The sequence below is a fragment of the Pipra filicauda genome, unplaced genomic scaffold (assembly GCF_003945595.2).
Source record: "Pipra filicauda isolate LSUMZ 115617 unplaced genomic scaffold, ASM394559v2 scaffold6_size6359152_pilon, whole genome shotgun sequence".
NCBI lineage: Eukaryota > Metazoa > Chordata > Aves > Passeriformes > Pipridae > Pipra > Pipra filicauda.
Genome location: NW_024104865.1, coordinates 4,258,073 through 4,280,677, shown reverse-complemented (window position 1 = coordinate 4,280,677; position 22,605 = coordinate 4,258,073). Strand labels below are relative to the sequence as shown.

Here is a 22,605-nt window from a genome sequence, read left to right as displayed (position 1 = left end):
CAGATGGATTTGCTTTTTTTATATACTCATGCCAGTGTATTGAATGAGATGACCACAAAGGGGAACAGAAAGGGCTGATGAAAATATATGCAAGCCAAGTGCTGTACTCCATGTTACCAAACAAATACCTCGGAATTTTCAAATACCAGTATTTGGACTAGTAAACGTCATATTATCATTCGAGTCATCTGCACTCTTGAAAGTAGTTTCCTTCCATTTTTCATCTTCCACGGTTGAAGTGGCAGTTTTTCTTTCATCCTTCCTCAGAGGTTTTTAAAAAAGCTCTTTGTTCCCTCAATATTTGATTTCTTGGTATCAGAAGCAAGAATAGCTTTTCCCCAGATCAACTCACTAGCTGAGCTGAGTCCATGGAATTTAATAAAAAAACCATACGCCAATGATTGTAGCTATAAAACTCTTCTTCTTCTTAATAAGATTATGCATGGGTACTTAGTATTTGAACAATAGCTATTACAATGTATGTATATTGTTACAGACAACAGCAAAGATCTAAGAATGATCAGTTAAATACATTTTCTTAAGCAACCATTTTTCTAAGACAAGTATGAAAATCTCATAAACTTTCCCCTGTCTGTGCTTTGGAAGGCAGTGGGAATAAAATTGTAGCAGCAGCTACACACTGACCACCACACTGTTGCAGAAGTCAAAGGAGTTCATATCAAATTTTGTTGCCATCATGAACATCTGCGAGCTTGCAGCAGATTAATATGCATTAGTCCAGTACCAAAACATTTGCATATCTCCTTCTGGTGAGATTCAACAAAATATACTTTAAGAGAATTTATGTGAATGAGGTGATGAATAGTTTTTAAATCGCTTCTTTCGTTCCACTGCAGTTTGCAAAGCCTGAAGAATTAACTGTTTATTATTCAGGATATTGTAGCAGCACAGGTTAAGCAGCTTATTGAAATTCTCTTCGCTATACGTAAGCAGACCAGTGCCATACGGAGCAGTACAGTTGGACACATCTACTCTTCCCTGCTCCATCTCTGTGGGACTGCGCTCCACATCTGAAATAGGAACACAGCAATGTTATTGATGTGGAAAACTGCTATTGAGCAATGCAAAATACACAGTTACAGACACACGAAACTGAATTACCTCCTGAAAATGGTTCAAGGTTTAATTACTGCATAGGTACTATGTCTGCTGCACTAACAAAATATACAAGCTTGCTGTTTGACTACAGTTATAGCTGATCCAGAAGTGACCGACTGAACAATTTTTCCATGTAAAATGCTTTCCTCTCTAAATTAAAGTTTTGCAACAGAATATTTCATTTTTTAAGATTTGGAATTTTGTATGTTTAACTTTCCAATTGAGTACTGAGATGATAGCTCTTATCTACCAACTGGTAGAAAATTATGCCAGGAAGCTCCTGGATTGGGAATCCTCCCTCTCAGGCGGCTGAGATTTTAAGCACATGCAGCAGAATACATAAAATGATGAACTGCATGAGGTCTTTTGCAATAAGCTGATACATGGATTTCTGTTCATTTTTTGAGGAAAGTTTCCTGGATCATACAAAATTAGCAAGAAAAAAATTGGAGTTGAGCCATGCAAAAGTATTCATAAACTGTAACTGAATTTGCCAAGTAGGGTTTTTTTCTGGTGAAACAAACAAATTTCTTGTATTGCTGAACTAAATAAAACAATACAGCAATTTTTAAAAAATTACAAGTATCAAAGCAGTTTGCTACCCTGGCAAAGCCTTTGCTCCATCATATGTTTTCAGCGCTTTCTGTTCTCAATTCTTTTTTTATGTAAAAAAAAATAATAGGAGAAATTCTACCTTTGTTAACCAAGTAAATATCATATCTCTTTACAAGACTGTCTGGTGACAGTGTTAGCTACCAGTGGATATAACTTAGTATCTGCCTCTTCTCCTTTAATATCAAAGGAACACAAACTGTTTCAGTTGCCAGATAAGGGGGTTTCCCTCAAGGTATAGGTATTCATGCTTTTAATTTTGAATCTCTTCAGTCCAATCCCCGATTAGTTGGCCAACACTAAATGCATCACAACAGGACTGGGAACACACTAATTTAGCCAACTCAGAAGCTTGCAAGTGTCCTGTTTTGGAAGAGGAACAAGTTCAATGAATAAACTGGATGTGACAACCTCAAAAAATTATTAATGCTGTTAACTTACTTGGTGCCTTGTATTTTTGGAAAGTATCACACACCAGTGGAAAAAAGGCCAAGACTGGTGCCTCCAAGCTATCCTCAAACACATAGCACTCCTTCAGATGTTCCCGGTCTTCCTGGCTCAGCTCTGTGCTGGGGAATGGGATACCATGCTCCAAACAGTACTCTGAGAATAGGTCCAGCGGCTGGTTCAACGGAGAGGAGAGTTGCAACACAAAGAGAGGTTGAAATAAGATTACCAAGCCCCATAACTGTTATTTTGCTGCACTAGGCAATCTGGGATTGGTTTATATGTTTATAACTAATACTAAGTAAGCACTGGAACAAGCATATCATCTTGATTTTAATAGATCCTTGGTAATAAAAATTTGGTTGATTTGCTAACACTTTAAATTTTCAAAGCAAGGTTATTGCTTTCTGAAATTTATGTGATATTCAGAGCATTTTTGTGATTTAGAGGATTTGGGTAGGGAAATTTTGATTACGCATGGCATCTCTGATGACAGGTTCTTAAATGTTTGCATTCAGTGCATCTAACAATCTATGTCTTCAAATCCTCTTACAAATAAATTGCATTCATTTCAATCAGATATGCCCCTCAAGTTTCTTCAAACAGCAAAATAAATGCCTGGGTGAAACTTATGCCAACACCAAGAGTCACACATAAAAGAAAAATTCCAAGTTTTCATTCAAAAATTTCAAAATTATGTATTAACTAATTACATTGTAAAAGTTATTTAACTAACTATGGTGGAACTTGGTACCAGAATGACAGTCTGCAGAGACGCATAGAATAGGACATCTGTGAACTTCTATTGTATCTGTGTTCATGTGTATGTCCCAGTATGATAATGAAAACAGTCCTGATAGAAACATTATGGTCACAGTGTTGAGTAGTATCACTAATATGATCATTTAACTTAATTAAAACCAGACAATTTTCGAGGGGGAAGAGAGAGAGAGGGGGGGGGAGCTGTGGTGGTTATTCAGCTGCTGGAGTCATACAGATAAAGAATCACTGCTTCAAAACATCACCAGAGTCTGTGATCCTCCACTGTAATTTAAATGCAGAATGACATCCACTTTTCTCTCTGGCCTCAGAATGGGTGGGCAGCTGGTGTTGATGAAGAAGGCTGTATCTATCAGTTTGAGGTAGTCACCCGTTTCATTTAGCTGGTTGGGAGAAGAATCCAGCACTGTATCTGAAAGTCAAAACTTGTATTATTAATTACTGCAGGACCAAGTCCATTTCTTTTCCAAATTAGCATCGCAAAGGAAGAAAGAAAAGACAGTCCACATGTATTAGTCTTTGACACAAAGCCCACAGTTAAATATTTGTCTTTGACATAATTTTAGCGCCTATAGCTCAACTCTGAGATCAGTAAGAGGGAGCAGTTTTGAGACTTGGCTTCATTCAAAATGATACGTTATGCCGCTTTTTCAACTGGTATAAATTTGTGGCTATTCCACTACTTCCATGGAAGCTGCAAGTCATTCTTTCATGGCTTTTCTTAGGAAGAATTCAAGCAAGCCTACTGTGGTTTCTCCAAGACAGAAACAAGATCAGCAGTAAATCATCTCAGGTTCAACAAAACTAGTTCCACAAATATATTAATCAAATAATACTAATCAAAATTCGCCTTTATGATAAAACTTATCAAGTATTTGTCCTCAGCAAGTACCAGCACTCAAAACATCTTCAAAGATACATCTAAACCAATTTACTATTACCTTTCCACATGCAAAAGCTCTCATTCTCTAAATACTTTTTATGTAGCTGCAAGCCCTTGAGAAAATTATGGTAAGTTGAAACCACTGGCCGTCCAGTCATCATTTCTCGAAGAGTATTAGAAGGGTAACCTTTGGGAATGGATAAACAAGTTGTCTGTTCATGAGGCTTCTTGGGCAGAGCAGGGTGCTCCTCTGGAGGAAAAAGAAGAAGAAGAGGGTGTAAGTCTGCATTTGCTTAGAATGTTTCTCTGATACTAATAACAACAAAGAAAGGGGTGCTGGGCAGCCAAACCACTGTGGCCACTAGCCCCATCTGTGATTGAGTGCATGCGCCATCATGCACAGTGTTCTGGGCAGAGGTGCATTTCAGTGTCACGCCATCACCTTGTTGTTCCCTGTCTGGCCTCTCCCTCCCTAAAAGGCTTCTGGTAACCCTCTTGTGACTAACAACACTCCCCAGGGATGTTGCACAGTGAGCAGCACAATGTTTTTTCCTGTTTCCAGCACAACTGTTTCTCTCCTGCTTTTCCTTCATTCCCAAGGGCTTGTTGTCTCCTAACCCAGAAACAGGACACAAAGACAAGCTCTTTACCAAATGTGAGGTTTCACATTTCAGAGAAGTGTGAAGATCATGCAGATACAAGAGAAAAATAATCTAAACAACTAACCAATGTCATGCTCAGTGTCTCGGATCCATCTGTGCCAGAAATCCTCCGAATGACCCGAGAGATAGACAGCATCCATAAAATTCTGGGAAAATATATTACTCCATGTGCCTTGAAAATTAAAAAAAAAAAGTGTCATACTTAATACTCGCTTGAATTTTTAGAGCACAGCTATGGCAATCTATTTGGATTCAGTTTCTGGTTTAGTTATTAAGTACTATGAATTCTCACATCAATATCAAATGCCATGCCATTTCCCATAATATCTGGCTTACGACCAGGCCATTTTAGAAACTTGGCTGTGTATAACAGTCAGGTTGTGATTTTAAATATTTCAGATGATTGGTTCTCGTGTGTGTGTCTATGTGCACATGTGAGTGTATACATATGTTCTATTTTGGTCTAACCTAAGATGTTTAGCAAATTAATCACATTTGCCTCAAGAATTTGTTTCTTTTTTTGTCACTTTTGGCTCATTCATTTGAGATTGAAATTACATTAGATACATTATCAGGTGTACAAATGCTGCTACTTGCAGATCACCTCTTGTGTAGCCAACTATAAAGGTGATGTTTTTTGGAGATAGCAAATTACCTTCCAAGAAGCAGATGTGGGACTCTGGGATCTTCTTCATCCGATGACCCATGAAGAACTCACTACCAAAATCTTCTGAACGAACAAAGGCCCCATATTTCAGGAGTCCGACCTCGAAAGGTGTGAACTCCACCCACTCTGCAAATAAGGTATCAAAACAGATTTATTACAGCCACCTGAACACGTGTAAAAAGCAGCTTAAAGAATCAAAATCTGGAAGGTCAAGGCCTATAGCTTCACCATGGTGGTGACAGACAGTTCAAACCACCATGTTTTGAAACAAACAGATGACCTTTTACATGCTCATGTTAGATACATGAATGCAAAAGCCAAATTCACCTTCTCCACTAACACTGTGAAAATCCATTCAGGTTGGGGTTCGGATCCATTTCTGCACTAGGAAGCAAAAATTTGGGCTGACTGCTAAGGCCCTGCACAAGATGTGACATTTTTAGTTCCTCTGAGTCAGCAATGACACCAGCTACCATTCATTCTTAAGACTACCAAAATCACAGCCTGTGAGGCTAAAAAACTTTGACCAAACCCCCTCCCCTCAAAAAAACCTTGGCTGAACAGACTAGGACTGCATATGTGCCTAAAAGCAGATGATCAGGTTCAGTTGCAGGGCTTCCTGCTCCACTTGGGCCAGAAAACACTGTGGGAATACTGATCAGGATCACTGATCGGGGCACCGAGTGCTATCCCTCCTCAGATCCTCTCTGGCTGCTGGGAGCTGCCTCCTGCTCTCACGCCTCTCCACATCTTCCCTTCTTCTCCCTTCTTTACCCTCTTCCTCCCTCTTCACAGCTCTCTTGGACTAAAAGGGGTTGTGAGGAGTAGGTGGGGACAAGAGAGAAAAAGAGCAGCAGTGGTGGCTCTCAAGGTTGCCAGCAAAAGGCATGTCCATCTCTCACAGAGCAGTGTCTACAGCACGGGTATCTTCCTTCCACAGTATTAGGATGCATATTTTTCATGCAAGTAAGAAACCAGGTATGAAGACAGGAGGAAAAGAAATTATTTAAAAGGTGTTTTGGTTTGGACTTATAGTAAAAGCTTTTGGCATCTAACCAGACTTAAAAGGAAACTCTTTAGAGGTATAGAAGGCTGTATGATAATCTTTACCTTTAAAATCCAAAGTGCTAAAGTTATCCTTGACATTGAGGGACAGGTATACAGGCAGTGGATTCTGCCCCTGATTTACTGCTAGTTGCTGATCTGAGAGTTTTTGAGTACTTTCCTGTTTAAAAAGAACAGAAGTCATTGTAAAAGATGAATATGATGCATAGATCTAATACAGTATCCAAGTATGGTCTGTCAATGAAATATCTGCTAAACTTCAACAACTTCAGTTGTTTGGCCACACAAATGTCTTCAGGTGTTATCTGCCACAACCCTTCGCCAAAGCACTATCACTGATGCTCATGGGAATTTTGTCATGTGCAGGGACAGGGTAAAAATGTGAGAAACTTGTCTGTACAGTCACTAAGATATGACTTGCTTTAAGGAAAAAAAAATATTTAGCTGTCTTGGAGGTGCTGCAGAGAAAAGTCAACCAGGACCCATTTCCTTCAATACGGTTTTGTTTGCTCATATAGGTTTATATTGCTGTGCCTGAACTTCATTCTGTCAGAGCCATCTTTGCTCTATGTGTTACTAGAATGATCACTTGACTTGAAAATAAAGATGAAAAATCAGTTTCCTTAACATTTTGAATTTTTTATATGCTCAGACATCTACCCTAGATGCTTACATTTTAGTGTTACTGTGCTGTTATTCTTCTAAAAAGCCAAAGAACGAGCCCCTCAGAAGTCTTGAGAACCTCTCCTGTAACTGAATCCAGAACCTTAGATATGGAAAGTTAGAAAGCCTCTGGAATACACGATATATATATAATATAAAATACCTGATGATGTAGCATACGATTAATGAAGAGCCCCCATAAATCTGTAAAGGACAGCTTATGCCCCTCTTGCTTTCTCTCACAAAGCTCATTTTCATAGTATTTCATATCATCCAATGAGAAACAGTGCAGCTTGCTCTTGATCACATGTTTCCTGATATCACTAATTGGCCCTCTGAGATCCTTCTGTGACCAATTTGCATCTTCATATAACTTTGACATGGTCCTGGATAGAAGAAAGATACTGTGGGTCATGACAGGGTACATGACAATTCAATGGGCTTATTACACACAGAGTTGGGTTTTTTTCAGGCTAGACAGGGCTCTTGCTCTCCAACTTTTACCTTAGAAGAGCAGTTCAAAGCTCAGGCAGAATTTAGACCATACGATGATTTCTTTTTGCTGCACAGATACGTTCAAAATCATCCTAGCTTGTTTCTTATCAGAATCATAAGGGTAATAAAGCAACACTAATAACTTAACACAAGCTTTTACTAGATTTAGCCTTTCATTATCCAGGTTCAACCCACAGCTTCTGTCTGAGGCCAGCTCCCTCAGCTGCATCAGACGCTGTGTGAAACATTAAGCTGGAGTTCGGCGGTGAATATTGCCCTGGCCAAGTGTGAGAGCCCCTTCCTTGGGCATGCAGCAGGTGGGTCACCTCAGACTCTTGGCATACTTAGGGCCAGACTTGAGCTGTCAGTTCCCAGAGCTCAGGCAGATTCCAGTCATCCCCTCTCATCTCCACACCACTTGTTCTAGTTCTGTCTCATGTATCTTTTTAGAACAGCCCTCCAGAGGCAAAATGTTTCTAAATCCCTCAACCCCCCTAGTTGTGCAAGGCAGTCAGCACTGAGCGTTCTGGTGATTCACCGCATTCCATATTTCTCAGGGCTTTTCTTTTAAAGTCTACTTTTCAGAGATGTGTAGGAGTTGACAAATACTACAGGAGGACTTCTGAAGTGTAACGTGCAACTCATCATGGCTAGGCTTCACGAACGAAGATTTGGTGCAACTAGATAACACAGTTACAGGTAAACCACCCTGGCTTGTGCTTTTTTCTTTTAGTTTCTGTAAACACTTCAGTGCAATTATAGAAATACTGTAGTTTTCATTCAATTTGTTTCTTGTAACTAGAAGAAATAAGGGCTACAGCACTACTAAGTAGTCCCATGAAATGAGTGCCAAAAGGAAGCCAAGCATCGTGCTGGGTTAATTCATCAGCAAGGCAAATGTTCCACCAGGTTATCACTTTGCTAACACAAAAGGCAAGCACAAGCCCAACTTTCCTTACCATGTTGTGGCAGATAAACCACTGATGTATGAGATACAATCCAAAACACCTAACTCCTGGAGAGCCAGAAGACTGCCAAACATAGCTGTCATGGATCGCACACCCCCTGCTGAGGTCACAACTGCCACCACTGGCACCTGCTCAACACACAAAGAGGTGATCATCACCAGATGAAATAGAGAAGTAATGGCCGTGCAGAAAAAGTAACAGCAACACCTGATTCAGGTAGGTTTTAATTTAATTCACCCTCTTCATGGCAGTGCCTAGGTGTGTATTTGAGTTATGTAAACTTTGGTGGGACTTAGTGTATGCTGAAAGCATTTTCCTGATCAGTGATGCTTTGGTGAGTCAGAAGCTCTAAGTATGGTTCTTGTATGGCATAATCTATTTTCAGATTTTCTCAATATTTTTAATTTTTCCTCATCTTTTTGCCTCAAAACACATTTTAAAATGTGAGGTTTTAAAAACTGAGGTCAGAGGAGCAGAGCAAAAGCAGCCTGCATATTTTTTTCTTCCCCTGCAACATTGCTATTCTCCAGGCAGATGGTGCAAAGCTTTATAGATCTAACACCATCTTTCTAACCCAAATTACCTCCACCTTCCCCGATACTAATGCCATGGGTATTGTACTTTCCTCAAGGATGCAGCAATTCTGTTAGACATCCTCCCTTTTCCCCATAGGTAGCACTTATCAAAAACCGAGACAACAAATATTCAGTTTTAGGATCATATAATGCCACTACCTTTAGTCTTGTGTTCATTGTATTTTACCATGTGTCTTGGGGTTCTGGTTTGTTTTTTTTTTTTTTTTTTTAATTAATATGACTCGATAGCTCTTTATTCTGATTTAATAATAACAAGTTCTATTCTACTTGTTATTTAAGTTCATGAGCATTTTGACTTGATTGACAAATGCTGTCCTGCATATAGAATCAAGGCTTGGATGTGCTGGGACTCAAACAGAGCAGTGGAAGAAATACCACACAGGCACATTCTCTCGGACTCCTGCTCAAGCACCACAGCCCCATAGCAGATTACTGTCCTCCAGTAACACAGCAGCTACCTCTGAGTTCAGGGATCCCCAGGAGAGGAGGAAGCAAGAGATAACAGTGAAAAACACATAAGACAGATGCTACCATACCAATGTGCTACGGGAGAGTTGCAGCCTTCCTCTATAAGCCTTATATAGCAGCAGAGAAAAGTACCAAACAGGAGAAATGGTCTCAGTCTAAGCAATCAAATTTCCCCAACCTTGGTTATACTTGTATGTATATACTTGGTATGTATATACCTTTATGTCAAGAAATATGGTCTTTGGGTGCCCCTGAGTGAGGATGGAGGTTGGCAGAGAATAAAGGAGCTATAACCAGCCTCCTGAGAGTTCCTCTTTCATACTCTGTGTCAAAAATTCTTGGATATGGTCTTATGTGCAAATGACAATCTGGCCTACATAATGTAGTCTAGAATATGTGGAAGAGCTATATAGGTACTCATTCAAGTACATCATATCCACTTCTTTCAAAGTGGATCATAATGCTTCAAGTTCCCAAGATGTTGTCCCTCATACCTCATCTTCCTGCAGGTCTTCATCTAGATGAAGAACATTTTTCAGAGCAGCAGCAACCACTTTCTTCCTTTTACAGATGAAATCCCGCTCTTCTGCACATAGATCAAACCCCAACCGCACATCTAAATTTTTGCAACTAGAGCATAAGAGCAGTACAAGACATTACCTGCAGGCCTTTTCTAAAGCAATAACAATAAACCAGTTTAAAGAAAGGATCCTTCCCTGTACATGAAGGTTCTCCTGCTCAAATGAAGGAAGGTATATGGATGTCAGACACTCTATTTCTGCCTTCCTGTGGAGATTTTAGGCCAAAATTATGTCCTGAACTATTTCACACAATCATAAGGAAATTAAATAAATAAAATTATCTGCTTATTAAAGCCAAAGAAATTAACTGAATTCAAGCTGTTTCACATTGAGCTCTGATATCTGGACACCTCTTCACATTCTCTTGCTATGTATATGTTTCCTGAAGCACACAGAGAGTGTAAGCAGTTATTTAAACTTAACACACTTTAGGCAAAAGGACCCTAATATCAAGTTAGGCTTATCTCTACAAAAAACTTGTGCTGCAACTACTTCAGTCAGAAGATGTCTTTTAAGTGTGTGTCTTAATATCACACTTAATTAAGTGTGTACATTATTATAAATATCATGTGCATCTTCATTAATTCCATAACTTATATTTTCACAGGGCTACTGTTTCAGGGGTTTCTTTCAACCAAAAGATTATTTTGCCTCTTCTCTGAATTCAGTAGAAATCTCTTGTTTATCATCCACCTGCCACTAAGGCTTGCAATGTAGCTAAGTCATCAGTAGGGGGTAATGTTGCCCTTCAGAAAATGTCTGCAAGTCAGTCAATAAATTTAGTGTCTATGTGTTTCATTGAAACGTGTCAGAAATGTGTTACACATAAAGGTGTATCTATTATAGGTAAAGGTTATAAGACAGGGATTCTTAAGTATCAAAATTACAAAGCACCAACATTAGGAAAAACATTGTGACTGGTTATACCCCATGAGTAGCTACCACCTGTTCTATTCTAAGCGCTTATCAACCAATTCAAAAGCTTGCATCATCTTATGAACCCTTCCCCCATCTTTAACCAATTACTATCTTTATTCTTAGTTTTGAAATGAGCTACTTGAAGACCAGGAATCTCACAGAATATTCTAACTTGGAAGGGACCCAGAAGGATCATTGAGTCCAACTCTTAACTGAACAGCCCACTAAGGGATTGAACCCACCTGTAGCTTCCTTTCATCTAAAAATGATATTATGAAAGGATAGGAGATGGCCTAAGTAATCATTCAAAAGAAATAAAAGATTTACCCATTTTCCTCGTTCACAGACACTTCATAAGATTCCCCCTGAAAATCAGGAATGAAAACACTATAAATATTTCATAGAACTGAAATTTTTCAAAAGCAAGTTTTACAGTATTAGTAATTATTCAAATATATAGTTTAATGATATATCTTTGATGTCTTCTTAGGTCTTCAGCACACAATCATCACTAGGATCCTGCTTTTAAAATACTTTTAAACCAATCAGTAATTCTGACTATCCTATTTTTTCTTCAAATAACAGTTGTATTTCCAAGTGTATGCAGAGCTGAACATACATATAATTCAGTTAGTATATTTTTAATAAAAAAATTAATACCCGACCAGATATTACACATATAGTTTACACTTGTTGAAAGAATTCCAAATGCTGTCAAAGGATACTCACTCTCATGACTGCCACTTTCTTTCCCAAGTCCAGGGAATGGAGAGGCACAGCCAGGGGACTACTTACACCCATTCCCCTTCTAGCTGAGCCATGCTGAAATAAATAGGGGGGGAAATGTTATAAGGAGAAAATTATTTATAAACCATAGGTACAAAAATACCAGAGAAGGGTTAACTCATGATGCTTCTCCCAAAAGTTACTTTAAGTGTTATCACCATCCACAAGCAAAACATACACAACAGAAAACATGCTCTTTTGGCAGTGTCATGAGCAGTCTGGGTTGACTGTGCTTGATATAGTGGAACCTAGTGGTTTCACTGCTTCCCCGTCTGGAGTGAGGACCTATGGAAACATCCTGGGTTTCTTCATAGGATCCTTTCATTGTGAACGTGAAATCTCTGCCTAAGAACAAGAAGCAAACCACAGAGAGATGTTAACTAGCCCTGAAAAATAAGAAATAAAAATGTCCCAAGTAAAGTTTCAGTCTTGGACTGCAATGTTTTTCCTCCCCCCTAAGCAGTGTGCACAAGGGCCAGACTGATAAAGCAGAAGGCTGGTGCAGCATTGCACCACACAGTGCATAGGCAGCTTCTCCCCTGTGCATCCCCTGCTCTTCCTCCCTCTTCCTGGAGCCTTGCTACTATCTCAGGAATTCTCAGCCTTGATGCTCTTGGGCAGTTAAGCTCCCCTTGAGCTAATCAGAAACACTGTTCCCACAAACTTCTGTCACCTAACAAACTGCTGTTGTCTAATAAGCAGCCTTGGAACCTTAACTTTGTCTGAATCAGAGCCCAGGTGGAAGAATATTATTGTTACTGGACTTTTCAAGGAAAACTCTGCTAACTACTGACACAGATGGTGGCCAGGATGGAAATTGAATGATGGCTAAAGCCAATCATCTTGAGACCTTATAAACAACAGTCCTAAGTGAGGCCTTTTGAACTCACCCGGACTGCAGCAGGCTGCACCAGCATCCCCATCTAAGCAGGATGCCTTCTCCAGCTCTCAAGTTAGTGATACTTAGAGGACTGATCCCAAAAGCTGGCAATAGGGTCTAGGCCGATCTGTCCTCTAGGCTCAATCTTCCACCCACTGAGAGATGCAAAGGCATCTGACCGTAAGTATTTCACTGACCTCCGGGAGAATTTTTAACAGGTACCTTTGTCCATACTTATTTGTGTGCATGCATGTGTGAATTGATTTAAATACCCCACAGCAGGTGCAGTATGAATGTTAACATCTTACACTCATAATTAAATTACTTACTTTAGTGCTTACAGCAAATGCTATTGAATCATTTTGTAAATGTTAAATTAGATAATGATTAAGTGCCACTAAATCCTTTAGGGATAAGCTGTGATCAAGTCTGAGACTAAGTTTGGCAAGGAGGTCCACTCTGAACCTCACGACTCAAGGGAAGGGTCTCCCTCACTCCTTGGCACCCTTACCCTTTTCCATCTTTAGCCTTTTGCATCCCCAGTCTCCACATAAATAATTTTAGACTGATTCTAATCTGATTTTCCTTTGTGTGTTTCATGTATGTAGTAAGTAATAGAGTGAACCTTGCAATCAAATTTTCTTGCACTTTTGCAAATTTATATTAAACCTGCTTTAGCTGATACCTTTGCCACTGATTCTTTAAGCAATCTAAACCATTCATTTTTGACACCCTGCCAAGTGACAGAGAGCATGTGTTAAACCAGTGGACGCCACTAGCAGCATTCACACTGCCTGAGTTTCCACTGTAGTCTTTGCCCTCCTGAGAATTGTGTCTCCCTTATTTTGCTTTCTGTTCTCACCACAATATCTCAGTTCCATCACACTGCAGTGATGTCTCCAAGTCTCCCAGCCTTGGGAGAACCTTCACAGTTTCCCTTAAGCTACACAGTTATGTTGTCTTCAGAGGATTCTCACTATTAGCAACTAGGTAATTCAGGAAACACCTCAATCCCCAAGCAGCTCTGATGCAAAAGAGACTAAAACAGATCAAGTATTTATCTAGATTCAGCTGCATTTCCCATAGCATAAAAAGCAGTGACAAACAATTTAAATCAGTAACCTCACCTGTGTAAGAGTTCTTCATTTTTGTTTCATTCACATGTACTTCCAAACAGGAAACTTCGCGAGACTGGAAAAGATAAGCAATAAAATCACTGGTCACAGAAACAGTTCAGGATTCTCACTGAGGACCTAGGGATCCTACAGAAACACTGCACTCAGCCATGATAGTCTATGGACATAAAGAAATTGTAGAAGCGGATTATCTTGTATAAATACTGCAAGCAATACTGTTGTCAAGGGAGCCAATATAATAAGAGATCTGTCCCACTACATTTAAATACCATTCAATTCCCAAGTTAACACAAGAAATTTTTCTCCCTAGCTAGGCCATGCTTTAAATTTTATCTACAGAAGAGTGAGCTGAAGGATACCTACAGCTCTGCAGAACAACTGGACTGATGGGCCTGTACTTTAATACCCTTTTGGATGAAGGTGAAACTTCCCAAGATGCTGCTGCATAAGGGGAAGTAGCAGCAAAGGAGCATCACACACTTGGACATGGTATGAATAGAACCTTTGACTCCAGGGTAGACATTCAATAGTCAACCTTGCAGTCACATTGGTTCACTCCCTTACCAAGTTTCCTTGTTACTGCCATGTCAACACTGAGCACCTCACTGGCGTTGTGGCAGAGTGCTGGTCCAAGTCTCTCCCAACACAGAACGCACTACAGCCCCAAACAAATTCAAAACTTCACAACCACACCTGTGTCTCATCTGAAACAGAATAAAGGCTATGCCTAAAGGCATAGCTATTCCAACCACATCCTTCAGTTCTGCCCTATCATAAGAACATTAGAATAAAAATAATTACCACTAGTACGCCATTAGTAATGATCTTCTCAGATACCCCTGGGCTGAAAAGCAAAACCGAAAAGGTTTATTTAAAAGTGGGTATATAAAAAATAAGCTTTTAAAAGCAAATAGTTCTCTGAGCTCAGTTTTTCTAGTTGTCAAGTACCATCAGCTCTTCTATCTTTCCCCTCTTTCTCGTGGTCACTGTCAGGTCACAGTCCCATACCTCCCAAGGACACTCATTCTTTCTTACCTCTCCTGATCAGTATCATCTCTCCTTAGGCTGAATTACAAAATAAACACTCTCTCTCAGCTATAAATAATAAATGAGACTATCACTCAAGGAAGGATTTCACCAAATTCAGGAGAGAAAAGCAACCATGGGAAGATGTTGAGATACGATGTCTGAGCACCAGTACATGGGGCCATTTTCCCAGTGCTGCATTACCACTCTCTAAAAATGTAGTTTTCTGATGACAAATTCTGTAACATTTAGGCTTTACTCACATGTTTTCCAGTAGAAATTCCACTTCTAGTTCTTCCTGGTTCTGAAAATGAGATTTATTTTTAATTTAAAGAAAATGAATGAAAAAATATTTTCCTTTGATAGGGCTCTGATGAATTTTTTATAACCCTCTCTTGCAAAGGTTTTTTATTCCCACTCTCTCTACATCACAATGTAAATGGATGGAGTCTTCTGTGGCCACCCTTTCATTTCAAGTCTCCCCACCGCTCTACTGTTTACCAACCAGCTCTCCCCACAAAAGGAAGAGAATTAAGTATCACGGAATAGGGAGTGAAGGTCCCATTATGCATTTATTAGTAGGATAAGACATGAGTCAATCAATGCCAAGAAAGGGAGGTATAACAGGTGAATAATGTAGAACGTACTTAAGAATGAATGGACCTAGTATGGTGAATAAATGAGCAGTGTGTCTGGGTTAAAACAAAATAATTTGCAGAGTATAGTGATTAAATATTAAAAAAAGGTGGGAGAAGGGACCAAGTTGGAAACTAAAAACCACCAGGGTGAAGGGAAGAAAAGAGATGACTGGAGCTGTGAAGGGGAGTCAGGGAAAGAGCTCATGAGAGACAAATCAAGAGTAAAGAGAAGGAAGAATATAAGAACAAGAATAGCAACAGAGAAAGTAACACATCAACAACACAAGAAGGACTGAATAACTGTATTACTTCACTGCAGCCATTTGCTGCTTGCTGTATGGGATACTGCCAATTCAGGAAATATCACACAAAAAACATGTATCAGAGAGATCTTCTATATCACCCACAGGGAGGAAAACACTAATTATTGGAAGATATAAATCTTTTTATGACAAGTGATGGCAACATTTTTTCATTCATATTCAGAACAACTAACATTTACTGCAAAATATTGCTTTTGTCTGGCTGCACACATACTTTAACTTTGTGAAATTACTGTGAAAATGAAGGCAAGTGTGATAATGCAGCTGCCATGGTAAAATCATGACTACAGTAAAGGTGAAGAGTAAATTTGTATTTACTAGTTCACATCAGTGAAGGAGACATCTCTGATGGCTCCTCTGAGGGCTGGATCTGTGGTATGTAACCCAGCAGCAGATGATTCTGCTTGCTAATTTCTCCCAAAGTTTCTGTTTCATGAGAATTAGATTGTTTGCAACAATCTGTAATAGAAGGCTGGGACACAGATTTTAGAAAGCAGTCACCTTGCACGGATGCAAGAGAGACTGTATAAAGTATCAGATTGTGACCAGTCTGTACTATCCAAACTCAACAACAGTCTTTTTCAACCTTGTCCAAAGAACAGCAGAAACAAGGTTCAGAAGACCATGGCTCAGAATATTTGCCTAATAGTGCTTTCCTTATGTTCCCACTCTTATTATGATGTTTTACACACACTCATACAAATTATATTTCTATTAAGTCCCAGTCACGTTTTTGTGGGTGAAAAACCCAGAGCATAAAAATGCAAAGACTTGTTAGGTCACAGTGAGCAAGAGGCACAGCAAAGCAATCCTGCTGTTCTGACATTACCCATCTGACCTCCTCAGCCCTTCTTCTAGGATACGATGATAGATGAAAGAAATCATTATGGGCAGAGGTGTCAGTACAACCTATTATTAAGGTTGCCCAGCCTGTTCCATTACTAAGTCACTTTAAAAAAAAATAATCCTAAGTCTTCCAAAACTCCACGTACAGACCATAATCTGTGATGCCTCATAGGCATCGATTCATCATGATTCAAAGAAGGACAGCTTGACCAAGACATTCCTGAGACACAGCACACTTTGTCTGACCTCCCCTACTTCCACCTTGCTAAACCAGTGGGTTAAGACCCAGCACATGCCTCAGAGCAAACTCACGGCTTGAATCACACCTCAAACAATATCAGTAACATGAGGCTTTTTCTAAGGAAGGCTGTAGCCAGCTGGAACAGGTTTATTAAGCAATCCTTAGTAAGGACTGGCCTTCTAGAAGAGTAGTTAATAAACACTCTTCAAAGCCATAGTAATACAAAAAATAGGCAAGAGGATTTTCCAAAGAACCTGACACAGTGGTTTAGAAATAAATGGAGCACACCAGTTCCTAGGAACTGTAAACTGAAGCCCTTGTCAGAGGCATGAAAAAGCCCTGAAGTTCCACTACTACACACCCTCCAAATAGAGAAGATGCTACGTTTTCAGAAAGTAATCTGAGTATGTATTCTGCTCTCTTAAAAGATGAGTTTGATTTCTCCACCTGTCCTCTTAGCAACTTCACCCACATAAAATTTAATAAGATACTCTTTATCTCCAGTTTAATACAATCAAACACAATATTCTTTGAGATAAAAGCAGCAAGTAAAACTCTTAGGTCAGACACTGACCTAGAAGAAAAAATAAAATACAGATGAGATTCTCATTCATCAAGGTCTGTCCATTCTGTGCTGGCTCAGCCATTCTAAAAGAAATTTTTAACCCTACAGCAAAAGAGCATAAACAGAGTTGCTGAGACTTTTTTCTTAAAGTCGTTTATCAGAAGGAGAAAAAAAACCTAAGATACTATCATTAGGAAATGCTTCATTACCGAGCACATTATCTGAAAGAGCAGGACAAAATTCCTAATGAAGCTGAGAGAAAATACCCCCTAGCTGCCCTGAAAGGGGTCAGGTTTGTTCCCACCCCTGTCAGTCTCCTACAACAGCAATGAGATCCCTAATCATCAGCTTCTTCATTTTTTGCTCTCTCTGTTTTTAACTTTGTATTTAAATCTGTTTAACAAAGTCTTTCTGTGTGAGAACAACTTTAATGGGACAAAATTCTGAGCAAGAGTATTATTTTATCTGTCCACTCACCTCTGCATTCAACTCAAAATTCAAGTGAATTTTTTCTCCAGGTTGGATTTTAGCTACATCAAAGCGAACAGTCATAAGCTGATCATCTGGTGTAAAAATATCCTCATCACAGACTGTCATCTCCAGGATGTTCTGAGGAGAGAGGCAGAGAAGGAGGTAAAATATATATTCTGGGGCTGCTGAGCCCAAAAGGAAGCTCTAGTAAGAGCCAACCTGCAGACCTCATGTTGTTCAACATGGACAGACTCCTGAGACTGTGGAGCTCAGCTCACAGCCCCTGCGGCTCAGACTGCAGAGTCAGGGGCTACCTTAGAAGAGGTAAGTCATCAGATCTGGCAATGAACAAGAGGTCAAAGGACAGGCAGCATTAAGTGACAGGCATGATGGTAACATGCACTGGACAGAACATGCTGTTTGTCAGATCCTTTGTGGATTCACAGTTACCACCTTGAGAAATTTTGACATTTCAGCAAAAAGTAATAAAAAAGGGAAAAAACTTAGCCCTTTGCAAATAGAAGTTAAAGCACATGAACAAATTCTTTTAACTGGATTTCAATTGTAGGGATTTCCCTTGCAGTCCCTCAAGGCTCAGAATACCCATAACAGCATGAGAAGATGCAGCACTACTATACCATAAGATGCTGACCCTCTCTCTAGGCCTTGTATCACTTGCACTCTGACTGCTCATCTGTTTCTGTTAACTCTACAAACATTTTAGCAGTTTTTTACAACTGCTCTGGGACAGAAAGAAGCATTCAGCTTTATTTCAAATGTTCCATAACCTTCTGAACTTGCACTCATTTTTCCTGTTACCATCCTATTCTTCAGTGTAACTGAGTTCAAGCTGTGTGAGCCTCAAGACTCTCATAAAGAGCCTGCACGCAGCAGGTGAAGATGCCCCCTTTAGAAAGCATCTGCTCCTTATCATAGCCACAGATCCCACCTTTACTTGACTTTGTATCACGAAGTGGAAAGTTTCATTCCAGACAGGATTCCTGCAGTTGCGTACAGTTCTTGTCCGGGCTTCCTGACATGAAGCTGTCGGCAGCCACAGCTTGACATAGCAATCAGTTTGGCTCCCTGTGTTAACAAAAAGTTGCTTGATTAGTACAGCAGTTTGTTATTATTTCTTTTGCCCAATCAGGGATAGAAAATATTAACTTCTGAGAAGTCCTAAGTATTTCATTAGATACAAAGGAAAATATTCTGGGGTTAGAGCTATTTAACTTTCCTATTTACATTTATGTCAGTTCCAAACAAAAGCCAATTTAAAGCACTAATTCTATTTGATAACAAAAGCCAAAATATTTCATTTCAAAGGTACTGAACTAAGTCTTCCGTCTCTTGTGATTTTTACTCCTATTTTCAACTATTTGCAAGGCTCCAAAAAAAAATTATGTACAACCTCGCTTCCTGAAATGTCTCTTTTTAAAATAAAATGAAGAATTTCATTTTGGGGATTTTTTGGACCTGGTTCTAATTGTAATGCAGAAGTCATCCACAACGATATAGCAATGAAGAGACAAACACAGCAGCATCCAACACAACTACTGATTATTTCTGTCTTTCACAAAGATGCCCCTTTCAGAAGGGAAATGGGCAACCTGGGGATAAAGGGGCACTGAAGAGTTAGGAGAAAGGGAAATATCACAGAGCAACCAGTTAAGGGAAGGATAACTACTTTCCCAACACTGAACTTCTATTCTAAATAGAATAGAAGTTGTTGTTAACTGTTTTCTAGATTATTTCGAGTTTAAATGAAAATTAAAACAGATACAACTTCTTCAGCCAAAAAAAAGAGATATTATTGTAATCCAAGCAACAGGTGCACAAGAGCATTAAAATCAGATGGCAGTCATTTTCTTGCTAACCTATAAGCAGACCATCAGTGATACTTACACAGATCTGCTTTGTGGACATTTCTCATGCTTATAATTGTTACAGTAAGCCAGCACAACTGAGGTACTTCCAGCTGCAGAACAATGAAAAAAAGCCTTAATTATTAGCAATATTAGCAAATAACTCAGATATAAATAACATAACCTATTCCACAGCATCACAAAGGACAATCTCTCACTAATGTAGTGAATATGCTTTTATTTTAACTATTTGAGACATTTTCTGAGAAGAAATACTTCCTTTTTATTTGACATTATATCATGTCAGATTCCAGTTATGTTTAAGATTCAGTTGTCTAAAGATTTAGGTTTTGGAGGTTAAGTTTTCATGCAAGGAGTAGGAAGAAATATCACAAGATAGTTTTCACCTAAAAAGTCATTCAATAATTGCCCATTTAAAGCCCAGCTACTTTTAAACTACAGGGTTCGCTGCTTAAATTTCAGGCTGAGTGCAATAGATTACAGCAAAGCACTGCCCAGTGTGCCAGCCTGGGGACGACGAGATGCCCTCATTCCTCCAGCAGGGACTGCTGTCCATCTGTCACGTAACACTTCCGCAGAACAGGACAAGACACCCTCCATATTAGAATGTCCTGGTCAAGATATCACTGCTACTGGCCAATCTGGCTAGGGGTATGTAACACCATAACGTTCTTCACTATACCAAAATACCTGACCCTTAAAAGGAAATAGAGGACTAAAAGAGTGCAAGAATAGTTCTAGAAGTGAACAGTCCAGTACAGGATTCCAAAACTCTTCAGTTATACCAGCACAAAGCAGGCCGAAATCAGAGATTTCTTCCAGTTCACATATAGGACAGCTCCCTATAAGGCAGCTCTCGCATTTCAGTGCAAATTTGAAACTACATAAGACTGAAGAAGCTGTATTGTTTTCTCTTTTTTGGCACTGTGTGACACTGAGTAAAGATAACCTGTCATTCATAGCTAGGGTCTTCATTATTCAAAATGAAACCACATTAACACAGCATGGAGAACTGATATATGTATATAAACCAGGGTTTGTTAGAAAACTAGAACTCAAGAAAGCAGGAATCACTAAAGCTTCAGTAGAATTTTTGGCAGCAGTGTTTCTGGAGACAGAGAATGAAAGGAGTATACGATCTGAATTGCTGAAAGGTCAACTTTACATCCCAAATACAGAGGATTAATGTTTCATTCTCAGCTATAGTACCACCCATGTCCAGGAGTTTGGAGAAAACTCATTCATGAGATGGCTTAAGTACTAAGAAAATATGCAGACATAAACCTAATTATTATTCTATAGTGCTAGCAGTTAGTGAATTCACTGTTCTCCCAGATCTATTAAAGATTTAGCCTCATACTTTTGCACCTGGGGAGCAGATTCAGGAAACTCAGGAGGGAAAAAATACATCATACAATTTTTATTTTTTAAGTTATTTAACATCTTTTCATCCAGACATTACTCAGAAAACAGAACAATTTCTAACTTATCCAGTATGTACCATATTCAGCACCTTCCAACACCTTTTACCAGTTCATCTTCATAAAAATTAGTGTTTAGAAAAGTGGTAGACACCGGAATAATCCATTTTATCTACTGATATCCCTCCATAAAGTAAAGGAAAAGCAATTTAAAGACTAAGCCTTGGGTGTTACAAGGTATGATTACCATCATGTAATGATGCCACAATAAACCAAGACTAAAATCCAGCTCTCCCAGTTCCTTGCCCAGCATTTAAACCACAAGTTCATTGCCTTCCCAATCCATAAGTCATGGTAAATATTCTGCACTCTAGAGAGCATACTCACAGAAGAAACAAATATTCCCTTAACCGTTAAAAAAATATCACCTCTCACAACAACAACAGTTAAACTCAGGGAGAGACAGGAACGGCTCATGGAAGATTGCAGGTAGCACAGCCATCCTTTATACCCTGCAGCTTTGTCCATGCAACCGTACAGTACCTCATCTTCAGTGCTATATGGCCTTTCATGATTCCTCCTCCTGATTCCAACCTTCCTGTGTGGGTTTGCTCGGATGAATCGATCCTGGGGACAAAGAGCCAAGAGAGGGACCGGTAATAAAACCCAGCAGTCATTTTCAGTTTCTACTCAGATACACCATGGCAGCATCAGGGGGCCCTACCATTTCTACTCTTCATGATAGGATACATCTCCATCTCACCAAGACCATCTATCTGCTGCTTTTACTAATAAATTTGCCCACTGTAGATGCATTTTACATTTAAGGATCAAAATTCCCCAAGCACTTGCTTTTCATGAATCTCAACCAAGACACTCGAACAGATCCTCCTGCCCCACTGCTGATTTTCTCTTACCAAAGGGGAATAGGCCGATGATCCCATTTTCTCTGCTTTATAGAAGGCAACACTAATGCTCCAGTCTGTATGCCTCCCAACGCATAGATGCTCCTGGACCACAGTATTTTCCAACCAACTGTGGCTGGGAAGAAGAGCTGTATAGACTGAGTCACAGCTCCACCTCCCACTGATTTCAAAAGCAGAAATGATGCACTTGTTCTGTGCCACAAAAAGACTTGCCTTTTTTTTTTTTTTTTAACAATACGTTAATTTGGGGAAAAGAAGGAGATCGTTCAAACATTCTATCATAGCCTAATCCCAAAATAGTTATCCACTACTATAAGGTTTGAATAACCACACACAGAGGGATATCCTGGGGTAGTTGCAACTCTCACAAACTAGAAAGGACCTAATAGAACATTGCAATTATTGATATCTACTGTTACTTTCTATAGTCCTAAAATCTATACCTGTGCTTTAACACCATGGAGCAATGTGGACATTCAAACAGCAGCACTCCAGCTCCCACCAACTTTTCCAGTCAGATGCACAACTGTAAGAGT

General features: G+C 39.4%; 1 protein-coding gene across 1 annotated transcript; it reads right to left on the bottom strand.

Moving 5' to 3' along the window:
• Positions 1–430: 430 nt before the first annotated feature.
• Positions 431–22,132, bottom strand: LOC114003095 (cytosolic phospholipase A2 epsilon-like). The gene is made up of 21 exons (XM_027749727.2): positions 22,061–22,132; positions 21,687–21,770; positions 19,742–19,814; positions 18,786–18,922; positions 17,843–17,974; positions 15,016–15,056; positions 14,528–14,570; positions 13,718–13,781; positions 11,889–12,055; positions 11,654–11,746; positions 11,252–11,289; positions 9,920–10,055; positions 8,353–8,489; positions 7,062–7,284; positions 6,281–6,395; positions 5,159–5,296; positions 4,568–4,675; positions 3,900–4,091; positions 3,204–3,370; positions 2,173–2,353; positions 431–1,031 (listed from the first exon to the last, which is right to left on the bottom strand). The coding sequence occupies exons 1-21, from the start codon at positions 22,085–22,087 to the stop codon at positions 793–795; spliced, it is 2,535 nt and encodes an 844-aa protein (XP_027605528.2). The 5' UTR covers positions 22,088–22,132; the 3' UTR covers positions 431–792.
• Between the last annotated feature and the right edge of the window lie 473 nt (positions 22,133–22,605).